Source organism: Scomber japonicus, chromosome 21 (assembly GCF_027409825.1).
Source record: "Scomber japonicus isolate fScoJap1 chromosome 21, fScoJap1.pri, whole genome shotgun sequence".
Taxonomy (NCBI): Eukaryota; Metazoa; Chordata; class Actinopteri; order Scombriformes; family Scombridae; genus Scomber; species Scomber japonicus.
The window spans coordinates 20,932,344-20,952,717 of record NC_070598.1 but is presented as its reverse complement, the minus strand read 5'-3'; the positions used below and the strand labels follow the sequence as shown (position 1 = coordinate 20,952,717).

General features: G+C 43.0%; 1 protein-coding gene across 4 annotated transcripts in view; it reads left to right on the top strand.

Moving 5' to 3' along the window:
- The window catches only part of mpp7a (MAGUK p55 scaffold protein 7a), a 134,413-nt gene that overhangs the window by 37,213 nt on the left and 76,826 nt on the right, over positions 1–20,374 (top strand). For all 4 annotated transcript variants that reach the window (XM_053342657.1, XM_053342658.1, XM_053342659.1 and 1 more), the window contains exon 3: positions 10,970–11,088. In XM_053342657.1, the coding sequence (XP_053198632.1) occupies positions 10,970–11,088 (119 nt within the window). The remainder of the gene's footprint in view (positions 1–10,969; positions 11,089–20,374) is intronic.

Sequence of the window (20,374 nt, the reverse complement as noted above, 5' to 3'; positions counted from 1 at the left end):
CTGTAAAAAATAAATCAAAACCTATATATATTAGATTTCTTTTTAACTTGGATATCTAGCTCATTATCAACTCATTCTACCTATGACTGGCTAATTTTATCGGAAAGCTTATATTTATTTTAATGAACTGAACTCTCCTTGAACATAGCAGATGTCGACGTTATGAATTGAATTAGGCTGGGTGCTTCTCTTGCTCCATCTGCTTGATTCAGTAAAAGGAGACACTAATTGGTGTGAAAAAGCGAAGCGGTCGTGGTGTGCTGCAGGAGTCAGGTGGTGTTAACTGACTGCCCTGCCCAATACCACTGCCGGGTCAACAGCTTGCTGACAAGCCTTCTCCAGCGTGCCATTACCGTCGCCGCATGGTGCCCCTTAAACTATCCACTGGAGACCAGCTCCAAACCGCGCACGCACACTCTCGAACAGGCACTTCTAAAGACCCGATGCCCTTTTATTAACCCTATTAAAGTTAACTGTGTTATTCCAAGCTGTACCTGCATGTTCTATCAAGGTTTACAGCCCCCGCACAGCATTTAAAGATAAGGGTGGTTCAGCCATGCACAGCTGTGGAGGAGGTGGGCGACACTCGCATGAAAGCATACACATGGAAATCTTTCGATGGGGACAACGCTTTTACCAGATCCGCTAATAACTTACTGACTGCATGTGTGCATGTGTTCATGTTTGTGCATGAGCGATTCCAGCCATCTCCAATCTTCACCACCCCCTTTTTTTTGGGAAAGTGATGGCTCTATAATGATACTGGCTAATGAGATGCAGATACTCCTATGGTGAAACACTCTGTGACTCCACCGCATTATTGCTTCCACATATGCATACTGTGCAAGACAAATACCTACATCGAGGCGCACATCTCTGAATAATATGAGTGATATGATAAGAATATGGCCATATTGTGTTTTTTTTTTACTCTGTCAAGGTTAACAGTACATTTTTCCATCCTGATGTCAAGAATCCTGAGCATCTGGCCTTGGCCGGTTTTGACTCGTGGGAGATGCTGGGGAAGGTTGGGGGAGGACTTCACCGGTGCTGGGGTGGGGGTGGGTGGGTGGGTGGGTGGGTAGGTGGGGGGATGGCCGTTCCTTTGGGAGGTTCCAGCCATTTGTCGTGGTCCCTGGCCGGTAGCCGGCTCTGTGCTGCAGTGATACAGTACCGAAACACAAGGATTTGTTACCACTGGAAACGCTCCCTGTTTCCAGTTACATCAGAACTAAAATTTCCACATCAGTTTAGCAAAAAATAAAAAAATAAAAACAGAGTCAAAGGAAGCAGATGTAAAAGAAAGAAATCGAGTAAGTGCGACTGAGAGAGAGAGAGAGAGAGAGAGAGAGAGGAATGATGACTTTTATTTGTTTGAATACGAAGAATTCTTTCTCTTTTTTGGAGGTAGGATGACATCCTCCGCTGTTTCCTGCCAAAGCACACAGGGTACTAAATCGGTCATTGGCTGGTAGGACATGCTCACTTGCATTAGAAAGAACCTGAAAACAGCTTTACAGACCATGTGCTCTGTTTGACAACCAGGCAATGGGTTGTTGAGTAATCGCCTGCTACTTTGACACTGAGACAGAGAAAGACTTAGAGTGTAAATTTAAAGCACAAATTTTCATAAGTGCCGCTATTAATGTATGATCAAAACAAAACAATTTCAGGTCTTGGCACGTTTGCCTCCGATATCCACGGAAGACTTGCTAGAAATAAAGAGCTGGCCACGACTCTGGATAGAACATGCCGGGCCCGTGCCAGAAAGTCTGCTGCTGTTCCATTGCCACAGTAAGCAGAGGTGGCAGGTCATTTGGATCTGGCCGGCTTGTTGTGGCTTCTGTGTTTTGTCTACCATGTTAGAGTGAATCTAAACTCAGCCGGCTCGGACTCGGCCAAACAGCAGCCTTTCATCTCCATCTGGGGAAAGAGAAGTTCTGGACGGCCACTGCCAAACTCAGCCTTCCCACAGACTCCAGGACCTTCCATCCCGGCATCCAACAAACACTTGACTGGCACTGCGCTATATTCTCCATCCTCCACATCTCATATATCTGTCTTTATCCATGATACCGTCTCTGTCATCATCTTATTCTCTTCCCAGAGACTTCTAACCTTTCATCTTTTCCCATGTTTAATTTCTCTCCCTCTCGATCTTTCCTTACATTATATATCATTTGCGAGTTTTCGGGAAGTGGGGTAGGAGGACAGTTTAACTGCTCAGACTTGGACAAGATACCAAGTTCCCTTACAGTTACTTCATTGCAGCCCTGTTGCAGGTGCCTCCAGTCAAGCCTCACTTGTGACTTTTAAAACTACTGAGGCTGCAAAACACCACTGGCTCTACAGGTGGCTGAAGGAGCCTGCTGACTATATGCCTTCAATTATGTTGATTAGACTTGTACTTTTGTCCCGGGCTCTGTTTTCAATGTGCTGACAGCCCTTTGAAGTGTAAAGGTGTGACGAAGCATGGCGCGGAGGAAGAGTGAGGCACTTACTACGTGATATTCGATGGCATGTCGAAATTAAGGTGAAATAAAGTAAATCCCTTTTGAAAAGCTTGGCCACGTCCTGGCTCTGAAATCCAACTTTGATAAGGTCCCGCAACCTGGATTCTTTTTCGCTGAACGCCTGAACGAGGCATGATCTCAGCAAGGGCCACAGATTCTTTGTAGGTCCTGAAATGACATCCATCCAGAGTTCAGCCCGCGGTAGTGAAACAGTCGATATATGATTGGAGTGACGGTTGATTGCACCTGGACTGGCCCACTGTACTTGCTGAAGTCATTTTTCCATGCTGTGGAGCCCTAACTAACATTTTGCAAAAGCCACTCACTCTTTTTTTTTTTTTTTCCCCTCCTCCCAAAATGATGGAGTTATTCAGAAACCGTGACATTGAAATATCATTGAAGATTATATTGGAGGGCTCAGTCCCCTGACCTTTTTTAATGTGGAGAAGTGGTTTCGTCTTTGGAGTTAGTAATGGGAGCCTGTGGGCTTGAATGGAGCACTGACTCCCGCTGTTAAGTTGTTGGACCGGCCTTACATATCACCTCGCTCCACGGTCTACCACTGTCTTACCCCGAGTGGAACACCGCTGGACTCATTGTAAGGTATGTTTTAAGATCACAGCTTCTGATCATCAAATATATCGTGTAAATACTGTATAATTGTACATCTGGTAGGTGATACCACTACAGTCAAATGGTCTCTTAATCCAGCCAACCAACACAGCCCCTGCTGCTCCATGCTCCTGCCTGCTAGTAAAAGGAAAGTCAGGCGCTGAGAGTCTCCAGTACAGAACAAAGGCAGCTTAGGGCAGTGAGCAGATGACATATTCTGTCCCATCCTGTCCTGCGTTTGGCTGTGAACAAGTGGCCTAAACCACTTCTCCTTTTGTTTGGCACCTGACTCTAGTTAAATCCATCTTCCCCACCCACTGTCTGTCTAGCGTTTCTCCCTCCGGACAGAAATGTGTTTGCATAAGTGCAGGAATCATTATGACTGGAACTGTTATTTCTTGTTGTTGCAGAAAGCCATCAGTCTTCATTCTTTTCATGGCGTTTCTTCTCATCTTTGTCTATAGTGACATCATTTCTCATCCGCCTGCACATCCGCTTACATCAGATTTTAGTTGTCAAAACTCAGATGCGGTGCTGCTGTGACACTGATTCTTGCTTAAGTTCATTCTTCTCTTTGCTCCCTGTCCCTATATTCCTGTGCAGCTCTTGAGACATACTTTTGTTCTATCCCGGACAGAGAATAAAGAGGTAAATCAAGCATTGAGTGGATTAGAGATAGACAGGCAGATAGACAGAAAATTCCTGTGTTACAGCAGCGGGTTATCCAGGCATTTGCACGGGAACAGTAAATATACAGCGAAGCAGGATACACAGTCTGCAGCTGCTTTGCTTGCTGCCACCCGTGTCTGCCACCATTTTTCTCCACGGACGGCCCTCACGCACAAGGCAATGTTTGAAATACTGACCTGCTTACAAAACTCCCCACGTGTTGTCACATATCTCTCCCCCTGCAGTCTGGCGATCCTCACGAACATTGTGCTCACTGTATATTCCTGAAAGATATACGAGAAAGGTCAATAACTCATTCAGCACCTGGAGAGAGTGCAGGGGGAGGAAATGGAGTCAAAACCCAGCGTTCATTTCCTGTATTCGAACAAGTTCATTTTCACCAGACAGACGGACAATTTGCCTTTCTGTTTTTTACTTACAATATGGACGTAGGGTCCCACCAGTGTCCAGGCTGCACAGTCCAACATGTAAAGTTATGGACAGACTGATAAATTTGTCTCCCGGCAGTCAATATACCCCTTGTGTGGTGTGTAAGTAAACACTACTGAAGTTACAGTGTCACAGTGAGGGTCATATTTTACAACCATATAAACCCTATGTTGTTAGATTAGTCCCTGTAATTTCCTTGTCATGCAGTGACTGTAGAAAAACCCCTGAGGTCGTTGACCTATGCGACTAGCAATTTGATGCGTATCATGTTTAATGCATTTCATTGTCTGGGATCTTTTTTTTTGTGCGTTTTACATAAAAGGGATCTGTGAAAAACACTATTATTTTCTCTGACCACTGTGGAGGTGTGGGCGTGAGAGGGGAAGTGCTGTTTGGCACTTAAAGTGGTCACTTCCTCTGTACGGGAAGCTTCGGAGGCCCTGGCCTCTCCGATTTCTCTGAAAACTGTTTCGGCCATCCTGTGCAACATCACGCTGGTCTTCAGAACCTCTGGGCTGGGCTGGTCCAGCGCTAGCCACAACAGAACCTAGTGGTCCACTACAAGACATTGCCAGGTCCGCTACACACAGCCGCCACACGAGAGGGTCCAGAATAGTCTGTCCAAAACAAATCAAACGAACCCAGACCAGCCCTGCAAGAAACATGTGTGTCCACCCTTTAGTGGTGAAGAGCTGGCGCAATCTTGCTTTCTTCCTTTATTCTTCTTCTCCCCTCTCTTATTTTGTCTCCCTCTGTCTGTGTTGGACATGGTTTCTGATGTTACACATCTATACATGTGTCTATACATCTGGCTCTGGATTTATTTGTCTATCCACTTTTTATAGTGTCCACATACAGTGATTTTTACCACCACTGCGGTTGTTTTTTGGCTCATTTCCCCTCTCTCTCTCATTCTGTATCCATTTCTTCTCCTTGCTCTTCCACCCATACATTCTTATATTTAATTTCAGCTTTGCAGATCCTTGTTTAGCTCTTGGCTCCTCCACAGCTCTTTCTGTTGTTGTTTGAAACTGGGTTTTCTCAGGGTCACAGGGTTCAGCCTGACACAGTGACCCCCAGAAGGTGAACACAGTGGTTGCTCATCTTTTATCTTTCTCTCCCCACATTATATTATTATGTCTGATCAGATAATGTAGTTGATGTGTTTCCCATAATGCACCATTGGCAAACACTGCACAGCCTATTTAGGTTTTCTCTTCATGGGCAGGGAGGAATTGTTGTCAGAAGGAATAAAACCTTGAATAACTGGGAGTGTAGACAGGAGGGGATACTTCACACATGGGGAGAATAATGCTTTGGGACTCTCTCCTTATTTTCCTCTTTCCCTTCATCCTCTTCTACCAGCATTTCAGCATTGCAAATAGTAATGACATTACCATATCCCCTGCCCCCCTACTGTCATTGCCCTTCCTACACCCCTCCACCTAATCCCATGTTCCTCTAAATCTTTTTTTTTAACGTATTATGTGAGATGTTCAGATGGAAGTTCCAAATTGCGATGACTGAAGAGGGCCAGCTGCCCTCAGGCAGGCTTGTGTTAACTAGAAAGCAAGAATTCAGGTGATGAGGACCCCAGAACCAGGCATCAGATGATCACATACCAGGGACAATATCACACACCAAACTTGAGTAAAACCACAGGAGTGGCTGTACTAAGACTGGCGCACATGTGTTGTGTGTAAAATAGCTCTTGTTCAGTGGCCTTTTCTCTGATTTGTTGTACTTCTTTCTTTACCACAGAATGTTTGTAACAGTGAGGTATGAGGAGCTAACACTACACAGAATCTGTGTTGTGAGCTGAAGCACAAGGGATATTGTCTTGATATATCCTGTGCGTCTGCTCAAAGATCTCTGAGACCCGACTCCCTAATTACCTCCAAATGGAAAGCAGAGGGTTGAGAGTGGCAGATGACACTCCATCTATCTGACTGCCCAGCAGCAGCAGCAACAGTGCATGACATGAGCTAAGTTAGTCAGCCATGGCTCTTCCGCCAAACGGCCTTAGCTGCCAGCACACACTCGCTGTAACCCAGTCAGCCAGCCTGCCAGTTTAGTCAGTCAGTCATTCATCCAGCCAATGCCGTCAACCATTGTTTTCAATCAATCATTTTCAGCTATGAATTACTCCTGCATCGGCTGTGCTTTCTCTCTCCCTCTCTCCCTCCTTCCTCTCTTTCGCTCTGTCCTCTGATGAAAGACACTCTCAGTGAGGTAGCCAAGCTGCTCGAGTTTGTTTTGACGTTTCGATGGCTCCGCCGTGAACGTGTTTAGAGTTCCTTCACATGATCAGTGTTAGTTCAAAGGGTCTCAAGCACTATGCGGTTGTGCTTGAAGAGTATGAATTTTGGGGGGCCTTTTTCTGGTGCATTAGTGAAAGGGGTCTTTGGTGCATATAACCCTGCTTGAATGACTACACTCTGTATAGGCCTGACCTTCAGTGAATCCCCCAGTTGAGTGGATGACAGCCACACTGAATACCAGAGCTGAACAACAAACAAGTATCTGCTACTACTCGCCATCAGTTGCACTCCAGGACTCTGTTGTGTTTGGAAGGAACCCCACTCTACTCACTGGTTTTGTGCTCTCTCTCACTGAGTGCTCCACCTCCCCCTTGCTTAATCTTGAAACCATCAGCTCCCCAGTCTGGTTCTCTTTAAATTGAATTTGAAATATTCATTACTTTTATGAGTGGGGTTAGTAAACCCCGAAAGGCCTTACGGATTTCAGCATGTGTCATTCTGAGGGGATTCAGATTCAGCTGTGGGACTGCTGATCCTCGCATCCTGTTTCACTCACTGTCACCAACAAACTGTGGTCATGCTATAGAGATGGCCTTTATTTGGGCCATATAGGTCTGGATAAATGCAAACGTCCACTGTCCTTGTGAGCTCATGACATCACCTGATATACAGCCAAGCCTGTTCACTTCACTTACCTTTTAAATGCAGTTCTTTTAGGTTCAAATGTAGGTTACTTTGTATATGTAGGTAGATTTGGTTTGCAGTGGACAAGGCATCCACCTTGACACACATTTTTACAAACAACACATACAATAGACAGACATGATAAAAGTGCTCAAGAATCCAATAATCAGGACTTTAAAAACACAATAAAAACCACTGAAATAAATAACCACTAGTATAAATCAAGTAAAATGCAGGTATGTGGTTATCTGCTGTAGCTTACTGGTGTACAGGGACCAATAATCCCACTAGACCATTTAACAATTTGATTCAGAGAATTTAAGATAAGATTAGATAGGTTTCCAAACCATGACAACAAAGACAAAGATACAATCAAATCAGTAAAAGCATGATGGAATAAGGTTCTCATGGTTCTGCCAATGGTGTCCCTTTTTGAACACAGCTGCACAGTTTGCTTCAGAGTTCAGTTTTCAGTCAATACTTCACCCAAGACATTTGTAGGATTGTACACATTCCACTGCCTGACTCTTAATGATGTCACTTTGTCTGTGGGCATGTCTTTTAAATCAGTTATTATGTTTTTGGTATTGGATATGTTTAATTCAAGATAGGACTCTTCACTCCACTTGACAAAGTCATTGATGACTGGGCCATGGCTGGTCTCATTGTCCTTGAGCTGACTAAGAATAACAGTCATCTGCATACTTTAAAATGGTCCTATTTTCACACCTGCTCTGACACATATTTGTGTAGAGGATAAACATTGGGGGCGAAAGCACACATCCTTGTGGGGAGCTAGTGGAGGAGCAAATGTGGTGAAACAGAATTCCATTTAACCTCACTCTTTGTCTCCTATTAGTTAGAAAGTCAAGAATCCAGCCCGCAGGATTGTAACTTAAGTCAAATTGTTCTAGAAGCCTACTGGTTAAAATAAGGGGTTGAATTGTGTTAAAAGCAGAGGAAAAACCAACAAATAAAAGTCTAGCATGAGACCTATTTCCCTCCAAGTGTTTAAAAAAGAAAGTTAAACAAAGTGACTGGCATCCTCTTCTCCTCTGCGTGGCCTATAAGCAAACTGCATGGGATCAAATGCATGCTCAGTTTTCCTTAAGATTTCTGACCTTAACAGGTTTTCAAAGGTTTTCATTAAAAGTGATGTGAGAGCAAACGGTATAAAATCATTACAAGTTTTGGGGCAACTGGATTTGGAACAAGGGACCACCACCGCATCCTTCCAGGCCTTAGGTACATGCTGTGCCTGTGAAGACTTATTAAAAATGTAGTGGAATACAGGACTCGTTCTTTTGCTCGAGATTTAAGTAAGTGATCACAGATGTTGACAGGTCTATTATTGACTCTTACCAAAAGGCTGACCTTTTCAACGCCCTTTGGGTCTAAGTCAAAGTGCTGACTGTTCAAGTTTGTCACTCAGTTCATGAATTTAATTACTAAAATCAAAGGTATTAAGGCAAATATAAAAACTATTAAGGAGCATTAGCAAACTCAACATCTGAATTGCAGTGATCCAAAGTGACATGATTGGTGTTCTTTGGATTTTGGAGGCCTGCTGTATTTCTCATGATAGACCAGGCTGAGCCAAGGTTGTTATAGACATCTTGTTCTCTAGTTCAGATTTATAATTCTGTTGCTTTTAACATTTCTATTTTCAACTCCTTGGTAGCTCTATGCAAATCAGAGGCTACTCCCTGCTTAAAAACGAGTTTCTTTTTCTGTATGCTAGATTTAACGGATTTGGTCACCCATGGGGTTTTTTTTTTAGGGTACTTTTGAACTTGCTTACAAGAAATGATCATGTCCCTACAAAATGCTGCACACGAGCATGTTACATCAACAGGTTTGTCCAAATCATCACCACAAGACTGTTTAAACATGTCCCACTCAGTACAGTCATAACATTCCTGCAGGCAGAGTGCAGATTCTTCTGTCCAGTCTTTTATGTCCTTTGTCTGTGCTTTCTCTCTCTTTAAAATCGTTTTATATATGGGCAGTAGATGCACATAGTTAGAATTCGCAGAGCCCAGTGGGGGTAGTGGAAGTGATTTATTAGCATCTTAACTGACCCATAACAAAGCTTTAATGTCTTATCCCATCTGGTTGGACAGGAGACATTTTGGTTAAAAGTTTGTAAGTGTCTATTTAAGGGAGACATAGTTAAAATCACCCAGTATGAAGTTTGGTGCATCAGGTGAAATTGACTACAGTTTTTGCGCTACATCAAAGATAATGCTGGAGGCAGAGGCGGTGTTTTCCTTTGGGTAGATCAATATACACTGTTGTCATAAAAAGTTGTGGGAACTCTTGTAATGGGGGCGGCAGGTAGAGAAGACACAACGATACAGATAAAAGTTTGACATCTGGTGTACAAATGCGTTCTCTGACAGTCACAGAGTTACAGTAGTCTTTGTTCAAATATAAACATACTCCACCACTTTGAGTTTTCATCTTCACTCCAGCTTTTCAATCCAGACGAAATGGAGCTCCAAAACCATCAATGAACCTGGTCAGGCTTGGTGAGCCATGTCACAGTGAAGGTTATGTTACATAGCAGTCTCTGACATCCTTTTGAAAAGACACCTCTCCCTCCATTGTGTTCCTTAGGGACTGGACATACACCATCACCGAGGGCAGAAGAATCCAGATGAACCGCCGTTTCCTTAAGCATAGCCTCCTCGCTTACCCCACTTCCTCTTCTTATCCCTCGTTGCACCACAGGTTTCATGTGAACCACTTAGAACAAAGTCTGGTAACTGTAAGGTGATATCTGTCACACAAGCTACATACAACCCCATTGACGTAGCAGGCAAGCTGTAGATTGAAAAAAATCCACAAAGTGGGAGGATGAAGGGGATCAATTTTAGATTAGCAGCACAAGGAGCACTCAATCATAACGATACTCAAACGATTAATTTAAGAGAGGAAAGGACACGTTAAAACATTTAAAACGAGTATAAAGAACCAACATGAGGATGCCAAACTTTCACTGCCAATCGTTGTGTGAGCACACACCATGGAAATACAGCAACCCCGCACATAAGGTCATTTCAGAGCAGCTCAATTTCAGTTTAGGCTTTCAGTTGTAAAAAAAAAAAAAAAAAAAAAGACATACTCAACACAGCAGCCACATATACAATTTATCCTGAGTGCATCTTTTGAAAACTTCTGTTTAGCAAACACATGTGCACTTTACTCCAGAAGTTGATTGTATATAGGCAGGAAAGATGTGTGGATGGAAAGCCTCCCGAGGCATGTGTGCCATCTGTTTAGTTTAAAAACAAAAAAAAAGAAGAAGAAATGAAAAGAAAGAACGTTCATATTGAACTTTTCATCTGATGAAAAAGTGGAACTGACATTGACTTTCTAAGCTTGTTCCTGATTTGGGACATCAGTGCTCTTCCAACAACAGGAAGGGCTGGAACAAACGCGGGAAGTAGAGGCTGAGGAGGAAATGCTTTATTGCCTCTATGTTTCCTTTTGCTGCCAGGGCTGGTTTGCTTATGTATGCGTGTGTGAATGGGCTCATTTTTAGATAGCGAGAAAGGAACAATAAGAGCAACCATACATAAAAAGAAGTGAGTAGTATACTGTATGTACATATACAGAGTATATTCCTGCACCCGTACAGCACGTCTGTGAATTATTTCTTTTTAAACTGCTGTGTATACACATCTGTTTCTATGCACAGGTTTTTCATATGTACATGCACATACTCATACCTCCCACTGCCATGCTGACCCTCTGTTTCCGTTTCCCCCTATGCAGGTCTGTATGAGCTGCTGGCGGCTCTGCCCTCCCAGCTGCAGCCCCATGTCAGCCGCCCTGAGGACAACACCTTCCTCCAGGACATGTTTGGGGAGAGAAGCCTCCACTCACTGGTCAAGGTAAGACAAAAAAACCAACACGTCTTTCTCATACAGTAGTTGTATTTTGAAGTTTTGTATATAGATCCTTTAATGTTTATGCTTCTATATCCAGATCACTGTGGTTGTCAAAGCTCAAATTCATATTCACCAGAGTTACGACTTCTGTTCTTTATAAATACATACTATCAAACTAGGCATTTTATTTCCTGAAGTGTAGAAGATCATTTTTTTGCAAAGCATGTGTTCTTTAAACAATATTTAGTTAAAGTTACATCATGTAATTGGAGTGACATTTCTATGTTCATAAAAAGTAAAATTTAATTAGCAGTCTCACCACAATAGCTGCAAAGTTGTCTTCATATGTTCAGAGAAATTAAATTCCAACCTGGGAGCAAAGTAAAGGAACATTTAGGTGCTCCTAGAGGATATCAAGTAGTTGTGTTTTTTAAATCTTCATAATAAAGGAAAAATATATATGAAAGAACAACATAAGATATCACGGCCTCATGCCAGACAGACAATCTAAATTTCGGAAATATCCTGAACAGTAAAATCCTTCCTCTTCTGGGACGAGACAGAATCTGAACCCTCGCTCACCCGCCCCCCACCTCTGTGCCGACATCTACAGTTCACATAAAAACACACACTTGCACCTTTGTTCAATACAACTTTATTCAACCTCCTTCCTTCCAGTCTCATTCATACATCATTGAGTTTATTGTCATTCCAACAGTCTACCCACCCAGATCTTCAACCCCTCCCCTCCTTCCCATTCTGCCAGTGTGAATGGACCTGTGGTCTGCTTGCTGCCTGTTAAACCAGATAGCTGCAGAGTTTGGGGAGAAGATGAGCAAACTTGATATCTTTATATGCTAGCAGACAGACGGAGGTAATGAATGTAACATATTCTGTCTGTCTGCCCTAACCTCATCTTCACTTGGGATTCTCTGCAATCTGCAGCCAATCCCTTTCTCTATCTCCTGCCATTTGAAAAAGGAAACAGGAGGTTTTTTTTGTACTGTAAATCAGCTTTGTAGCCGGTCACCATTCAACCAGTAAATATATGTGACACCTGCTTTAGTTCTTCCTCCTGTTTATTGTCGTAACTGAGAATGCTTCAAGTCAATTTATTAAGTAAACGTCTTCCTCTGTATCTACTGTATATTATCTTCATTTTGAAAGAATGCCCGAGACTGTTTTCATGTGCTGGCATGATATATTTCCCCCTTTGGTGGTCTCTATTTCTCTCCAGCCAGAATCATTATGTCACAGAGACGATTGAGAGAGAAAAATCGACATAATTTTCATCCCCTCCCTTTAAAGAAATCTTTTCTCTGTAAGCATGTTTGTTCAGGATCCAGGGTTGTAACGCGCTAATGTGAGCGTGTAAAAGTGGCTGAATTATGGCATACCTCAGACGCTGAAGTAAAACCCTGATGTCGGGACTGGAGGAAACCAGAAGGGTTTCATTTGATGCCGGGCTTGTTATGGATGGCCAAAGAATAAGGCATCTTGAACATGGATAATGATGGGCAGAGCCTGCGCATGTTACGGCTCTCGTTCTCGCCGGCCCCAAAGAAAACACTGCATAATGTGGGGCAGATAGAATGATGCTAATGAAGGTGGCATTATGTTTCTGTGATACATTGCCATGCATATGGGTGGAGCTCCCAAACTTCACCTAGCCCTCTAACCACCCATGATTATACCTAGCTAATCTTTCAAGGGGAACTCAATTGGGAGAAAATGTCAGCACTGTTCAGTCATGGGTGCCATATCCTCACAGGCCCTTTTACCAAGAGAAGAAAAAGCTTTGAACCAGTTGCAAGAAAAATGTTTGTTTATATGATCAACAAGACATTTTGCCTCTGTATAGAATGGTCCAACAGTCATATGGAAAAACGTTGAGCATACGATGGACCACAAGCTCAGCAAGCAGAGTTGCAGTGTTGGCAGAAAATCGGGCAATATACTGGACTGCCTGGGTGGGAAAAGGAAGCTCTAAATATACCAATCTATCTCAATCTTTGACACAATTAATTAGTTTGCTGATACAAGCAAACAGAAGTTCCTTGCACTGTGTTTTTGGACTCAACTTTAACCATAATATGATGAGCTAGAACTGCTGATTCTTTTCATTGAGAGGAGCCAATTGAGGTTTTGAGTCATCTCATTCAGATACCTTCTTGTTAGGGTATTTCAGATATGTCCAACTGGGAGGACACGCCACAGCAGACCCAAAACACTAGGTATTATATCTCCAGTCTCACCCAGGAATACGTCAGGATCCCCCAGGATGAGTTGGAGAGGGAGTGACTTTGTTCAGCCTCCAACCTATGACAGATGGCGATGGATAAACAGGAACAGGGTGTTTCTACAATACCAACTAATATTGTACCGATGGTAAAAAGGAGGTTATTTCTTTAGTTTCCCCCTCCTCCATCCTTTGTCTTTTTTCAAACTGCTTGCAAAAGAACGTCCAGCTTATTGAACCTCATGATTGTCAAAAGCTGACATGTCAGATGTGTGTGTGTGTGTATGCATGAAAGAAGGGTTAAATGGTAAAATCAACTCCTTAAATGCGGTTACGAAATGTAAATACCACTTTGTTCATGTGCCAGTGAAATGTAAATATCACTTTGTTCATGTGCCAGCAAGATACAGAGTGGCTCTCACTTTGGGGCCCATGTCAGCACAATTCCATAAGTATCAGTCAAGGTCTTTGCGCTAATGTGACCCAATTCAGTACCGTTACTGTAGCAGAATGTATACCACCTGCACTAAACAAAAGGTAAGATGCTGTCCTCGCAGCTGTGAAATGATCAAATACATTAGTGTAACATCAAAGCACGCTGCTGTCTCTTCGCTAAAATAAGCCTCTCTCCTACCTATTTTCTTGTTGTCCTTTTTTATTCAACTGAGAGAAACTGAGCTGCTTTTAGCGTCTCTTATCGTTAGCATAGAGGCGTAAGTGGAGAGTCCCACTCCAGACAAGCAGAACTGTGTGTTTCCTCTGCTTTCTACTTGGTACTGAGACGTGAGCCAGCCTGTCAGCTCGTGAGCCAAGTGGACAGACGGGCAGAATTTAAAACACACAGAAGTACAGAACAACCATCTCGGCTTACAGCAGAGACCGGCATTCAGACGCAACATTCAGGTGAACATGGCTAACATCAGTGGCACACCATTAATAAAACCTTAATTGTCCCCTTCCTCTAAAGCCCCACCACCAAAACCCCACAGATTCCACCTTTTATTCCACAAGGCTGTGAACGGGATACTTTGGGAAAAGCTAAACAGCAGAAAGAAAACACACACATCATGTTAATCTGACAGGCTCGGCAACCCAGGTCGCTCATATGGAAATGCTCAGGCCTCACCTGGGTAATTATGGATCATCAGTTACTGGTCAGTGTGTCTGGGGGAAGAGAGAAGGACCAGAGGAGGAGGTGTCAGAGACAGAGAGAGAGACAGGAAAGAGGAGAGCATTCAGACCTACGTGAAGACTTAAACCAGACTTATTTTCATTCTGTCTCTCCTCACCTGCTCTCATCAGATGGTTGGGACAGTCCCTCACGTCCCTCCTAATCCGATTATGTCACATAGATGAAACAAATATTTTCTCTAATATAATCTTTCAGCAGGGCCTGGAGCTCGCAAGTTCGTCTCATTTTGCAGACTTTTCAGCGGTGCAACATCGGAGCTGACATGAAATGCAAGCGCTGGCGTGTATATCTAGCATGGCTAAAACGACGCAGACAGTTCCCCTCTTTTCAATTAAAGGGAGTTAATCAAGGGTGCTTTCTATAAATTCCACCGCACTCACTGTTCAGCTGCCAAGTTCCCGCTCCGCAAAAAAGCCACAGGAAATATAATACAATATTCAATTTCCACCTGCCTCAGGTGGGGCTCTCCTTTAAGACCAAGTTTCTGTCAGCAGAACTTTAGCCAGGACTCGAGATCCCTCATTTTGTGGTCAGTCCGTTTTCCTTTAAATTCTGCTCCTGTTAGTTGCTAATAGGCTTGGCACTTGCTTTGTTGTTACACAGAAATATTGATGTGGTCTTGCCAGTTTGTTCTTCAGTGCTACAGGACTTTTAATGACATGTAAAGGTGCTGCAGCTGACGCTTGTACCCAAGTGGAAAGTTTCAACTATTCTTGATGAATGAGCTCATTTTCAGACACACTAGACTATATTAGTTGAGACTTGGTATCCAATGAATAACTGGATCAGGGTCTAGGTAGCCCTCCAAGTTTTATGACTCACCCTGTAATGTCCATCAATAGTACTCCATGACAGCAACTGTAGAATTGCACTTTGGACACTTATCCTTTCCACACCTCTGTACATACCTTTCCCCAATCCCCATTACCAGGGAAGATCACAAAAAGGAACTCTGACCCTGCTGCAATAGCTCGCTGTGAGTTGTTTAAGTTCCACACCCTGTACGCAGTAATAAATCCTGGCTAATTGTCTCTGGTGCAGGACTCAGCCTGTAAACCTATACCTCCTCAGAGATCCATTCGAACTGTCTGTGGTCAGCACATCCTGTGCACTGGTTGCACTTGAGGTCTGTATTAATTATTTTGGGGGTACAGGAACTCTCATTGGGAGTTAAGTAAATATCTGCAGGCTGCTAAAAAAAATTATGGCGATGAAAGAAGCCTCCATCTTTAAAAAGGACCTTCATATTCATCCACCATCATAAGTAACACGTTTGTTAACTCAGTGTTGATTCTTGTATTCCTTATGAAGAAACTTGGCAATTTGTTATTTTTGTGATTTTTTAATAAAATAAAAAAAACCCTTAATTCGAACTTACAGGCTTTGGTTACAGCGGTTCAGCTTGCCATTTGTTGCTAGAAAATATTTCTTTCTGACACAAGCCAGGTGGTTATTTACGGTTTGAAAACTTCACTTGAATCCAAAATAAATCCCCCTCCCTGCAATGCTATACTCTGCGCTTAGGCTACCTTCCAAATATTTTCATAGGAGTTTAATAGTCCACTACAGCATGAAGTCTAAAGATCATGCTCAATGTCCACAAACAAGCACCTCCAAATTGAGCCAGAAGTGGTAGACGTCTATATGGTAGATGAAGCCAAGGGTTGTAACAGGGACAGGCGAAAGGAAGAGAGAAAGTCCTTTGTAAAGCAGATGGGCTGCAGAATGCAGATGCCTGTTGACTACTGAATAACCTCAAAACTCATTGACATGAACCGTGTCTAGAGCACTGGGGGGGACAGTGAAAATGAGGAGAGACCTATAGATCCACTAGTCCCCATTCTATCAGTCAAATGTCTGTATTGGTAATCAAGGAAATTCTCTGTGATCCCACAACCATTATTCCAGGTCACTTTGGTTGACCCTGATTTTGTATTGCTTAGGAAAAAAAGGACTCAAAGTGAAACCAGAAGGTCTGTGTGATACAAAGCCAATCTTAATAGGAGCAATACACAGAATATGGAAAATCAGGTTCACTGTGCCATATAGTGTATTTATAGTTCCCCTATGACTCAAAAATTGCCTGAAGACATCATGGGCTCACCTGGAGCTTTTAAAGATAGTCTGAACAAATTTATATGTTGAATTGACTGCCGCAAAAGTAGTCAAATCAATCTAATTCACTAAGTCAGATGCATTTGTCCTGGCTTTGTGCCCTCAGATATTCATAACCCTGCTTCCTAACCCTAAAGCTGCTATACATCACATGAATGAGTTGCTTGATTAATATATGCCACTCCCATTTGTTATTCAGTGGTGATGTCTTTGGTCTGTGTGCCTTTTAGAGGCTGAAACAAGATGTGTCTCAAGATGGTCTTCATATGTTCGCATGTGTGATTGTGTCCTGCGCTGTGCTGGTTTTACAGACTACATGGCATTTAAGGAGGTGTGTCAAGGGCCTTTCTGTTCCCTTTCCCAAGAGCTCCAGTAGTAATTGTATCCCGTATCTAAATGATTAGATAGATGGCTGTCTTGAAGACCTGGCCAGCTGCCCTGGTCTCTCCCTGTCTCGTCGATTGGATCTACTGCCAGTTATTAATTAGCTGTCACATTCTCCAGGCCTTTTCCACAAAAAAACAGACAGAAAAACTCAGGCACCAGACTCTTTTTTTATTGCTTTTTGGTCAAGGAAAGGTGGATGGTTATGTTTTAGGGTTTGAATTATTTGCTCAACAACGTGAGTATACACCAAACAATCCTTTTGCATGTTGGTCCATTAAACAGTTGATGACATAGTGTCATAAAGTCCCTCAGTGCACATTTATACACAAACACATAAAGGTCAGGATCCCAATCCAGGACAATAGATTTAACTGGCTTGCACAATTAAAGATAATAGAACAGTTAAGAGTTTTGTCGCAGTCTTGGGGCTTTATTTTCATGGCAGTACAACAACCAGTGCAAATATTTTCGTGACCTTGTAATTCGCTTTTCCCATCTGTGTTTTATTTTGGGGCCGAGTGCAGCGCGCATGGTGCACAGGTGGGAGAAAAGGCACAGTAAAAATGGAAGGCTCATTCAGATGACACTGTGAAAAGCATGTTGTAAGTATTTTGGTGGTAATTGGATCTTAGATGTTAGGCTATAGACTGACGTCTCAGAACCATGTGTGTTTCTGGCACGTCGCTTTACTGGCATCTTACTTTGAGCAAATGCACAGCAGTGATGGAATAATGCTTAAAACGTAAAATAAACTATTTTAATTAAAAACTTCTCAGATGCACTGCACCTTCCAGACAACGGTTTAATTCCCTGGAGAAAGACCTCTCCATTATGCAGATTGTTGTCATTCATTGTGATTGGCACAGCTGTTTTAAAGCTACGGAACCAGTTGTGAGTGAAGTGAGTGCATTCATTGTAACCAGCAGGGGTAATGTTGACTGGATACTGTCATTCTAATACACAATCCTTGATGACAGCAAGTTGAATCAAATTGTTGTAGCCATAAACTGTAGTTAGCAACACTGGTTTATTTTACCCTCAACAGATGCATGGAGAATGGCACTGTCATCTTTAGGGTTTTACACCAACCACAGCACAATGTCCAGGACCCGTTGCCATTATGTCGGGGCCAAATCCCACATTTTGTAAACTGACCTACTGTGACAGGAGAAAAAGCAAGATCTCAACTTTTCCTCTTTCTGCTTCTTGAGTAAACATATCATCTCACAGCTATTCCAGTTACAACCCTGCACGTATGTCTGTAATCCTCCTTCCCAGTCTCCCCCAACCTGGTCTGGTCTACCAGGCCATAGCGCCTTGACAAGGTGTTCTGGATCAGAACAAGAGATCGGACCCGGGTGGATTAACAGAGCCCTGATACTGGATCCGCTCTGGTGGGTAGATATAGAAACAGGAGTGGGAGAAAGGTTGTCAACCCTAACCCGTCCGACATGAAGTTTTCTGGGCAGTGGACATTAAACAGAGGCCTTGAGCCTCCTTGCAGGACTCAGAAACAGAAACACTATCCAGCCCTGTGATCTCCAGACCTCTCTTTCTCCTTCCATCAGCACACCTCTCCATCTATCAAGCTTTCAGTCTCTTGCACGCTCTCTCCCTCTTTCTGTGCCAGACTTTGCTTGCTCAAGTGTGTCTGGATTAGTGTTTGTAGCCCAGCTTTTTTCCACCTCTATACTTCCACAATGACAATCATGGTCCAAGACTGTCATTGTTCTTCCTACTGTCACATGCATTTCGATAATGAAAAGAACATAAGTACAGTTTGAATTGACTGAATTTACTGACGGTGGAAAGGTCTCCGAAGGGTCTGACCCTTAACCTTAACAGTGATCCTTTGCAGTGGTTTCTAGCTCTTGACTGAAGAAGATGAAGATGGATGTTATGTTTTTGTTGCAGTCCATTCTCATTGGAAATTTTTCATATCAGTCCATACCTGTGTTAGTGTTTTTCCTCATATTTTTTTCTCCTCGTGTGTTGTGTGTATTTTAAGCCCGCGGGGTATTTCTGGAAGCAAACAGAACTTAGTCTGAGGCCTCCGTGGAGACGAGACACACACTACTTCTTTGTAGCATGTTTTCTTGAAGCTTTCAGTGAAGGCGCATATTCATTCATCTTTCCTGAGCCTGTACTTTGGGGAGCTTTACTCCATGAGTAAGGAGCATTTTGATCCAGACTTTTCAGCCTTATTTTACATAGAGGTACTATACATTTCTCTTTGAAGGTATGGATGCCACGGTGATGACATTTTCCCACCAGTTAATAAACTTGTGTCAACACTGTTTTACCAGTTACACTGTACATTTTTAAAGATGAGATATTCATCAATGATGCTGAATATCTGCTAAGTTCTTACTTTAATCTTTAACGTTAGATCTTTAGATCTTTCCCTTACTAATGAGTCAGTGACTGCAAGCTTCAGATGTGGGGACAGACCAGAGGACGACTGCCACTTAGAACCAGAACCAGATTAACCTGCCTGCCATCTGGAGTGAGACACACCGATAGCAGGCTGAGCAAGCAGAGAATGAGAGAGTTTCTGCCGAAAACAAGCACCGAAATCCAGGGAGACACAAGAGCAGCTGCTTGCTAACAGCTACGTGTGTTTACAGCAGAGAGCAGGAGGGAGGACAGACTCAATCTCACTCTGCTGCTCTATGCTGAGACTCTACTGTTGCGGTGGATGCTCACAGAGCAGACACTTTCAGTTTATAATTGTACCGTCTGTCGTCCGACTTAGTACTGATAACACGCTCAGTGTTTTGCAAATGAGAGTTTTTTTATCTGATGAACGTAGGCACTGATACATGAAAATGAATTATTTCTTCTTTTTTTTAAAGCAACACAACGGTGGGGGGGAGTGGGCAGCTAAGGCCTCAACACAGTGTGGCACCGGTAACACCGACTACAGCGGCAAAGCCTAATTGGAGGAGCTTCAGAATCCCCATCTTTGATTTGGTTGTGTGTCCTGTAGTTGTGTTCTGGTTTGAGCTAAGCCCTCTTTGGCTGTAGCACACTGTCTCACTGTCTTTTTTTTATTTTTTTATTTTTAAATTCCACCAGGCCACTTCTGCCCTTTGCCAGGAGCATTGCTGCCTCACCAAGGGGACAGAGAACGTGCTATGCAAAAAGCGGGGTAATGACTTTAAAATGCATTACTGCGTCATGGACAGGCACTTGGAAAGTATCCTGAACTGTAAATAAAAGCATTTCAATCTCGCATTTGCTCACAGAGCAGAGGAGAAAAATTCCACAGTAACTAAGTAAGTCGAGGTGGTGGAGCAACAACTACCTAAGCAGATGTCACTAGGACTGTGGTATGTTGGAGCGCTGAAGACACT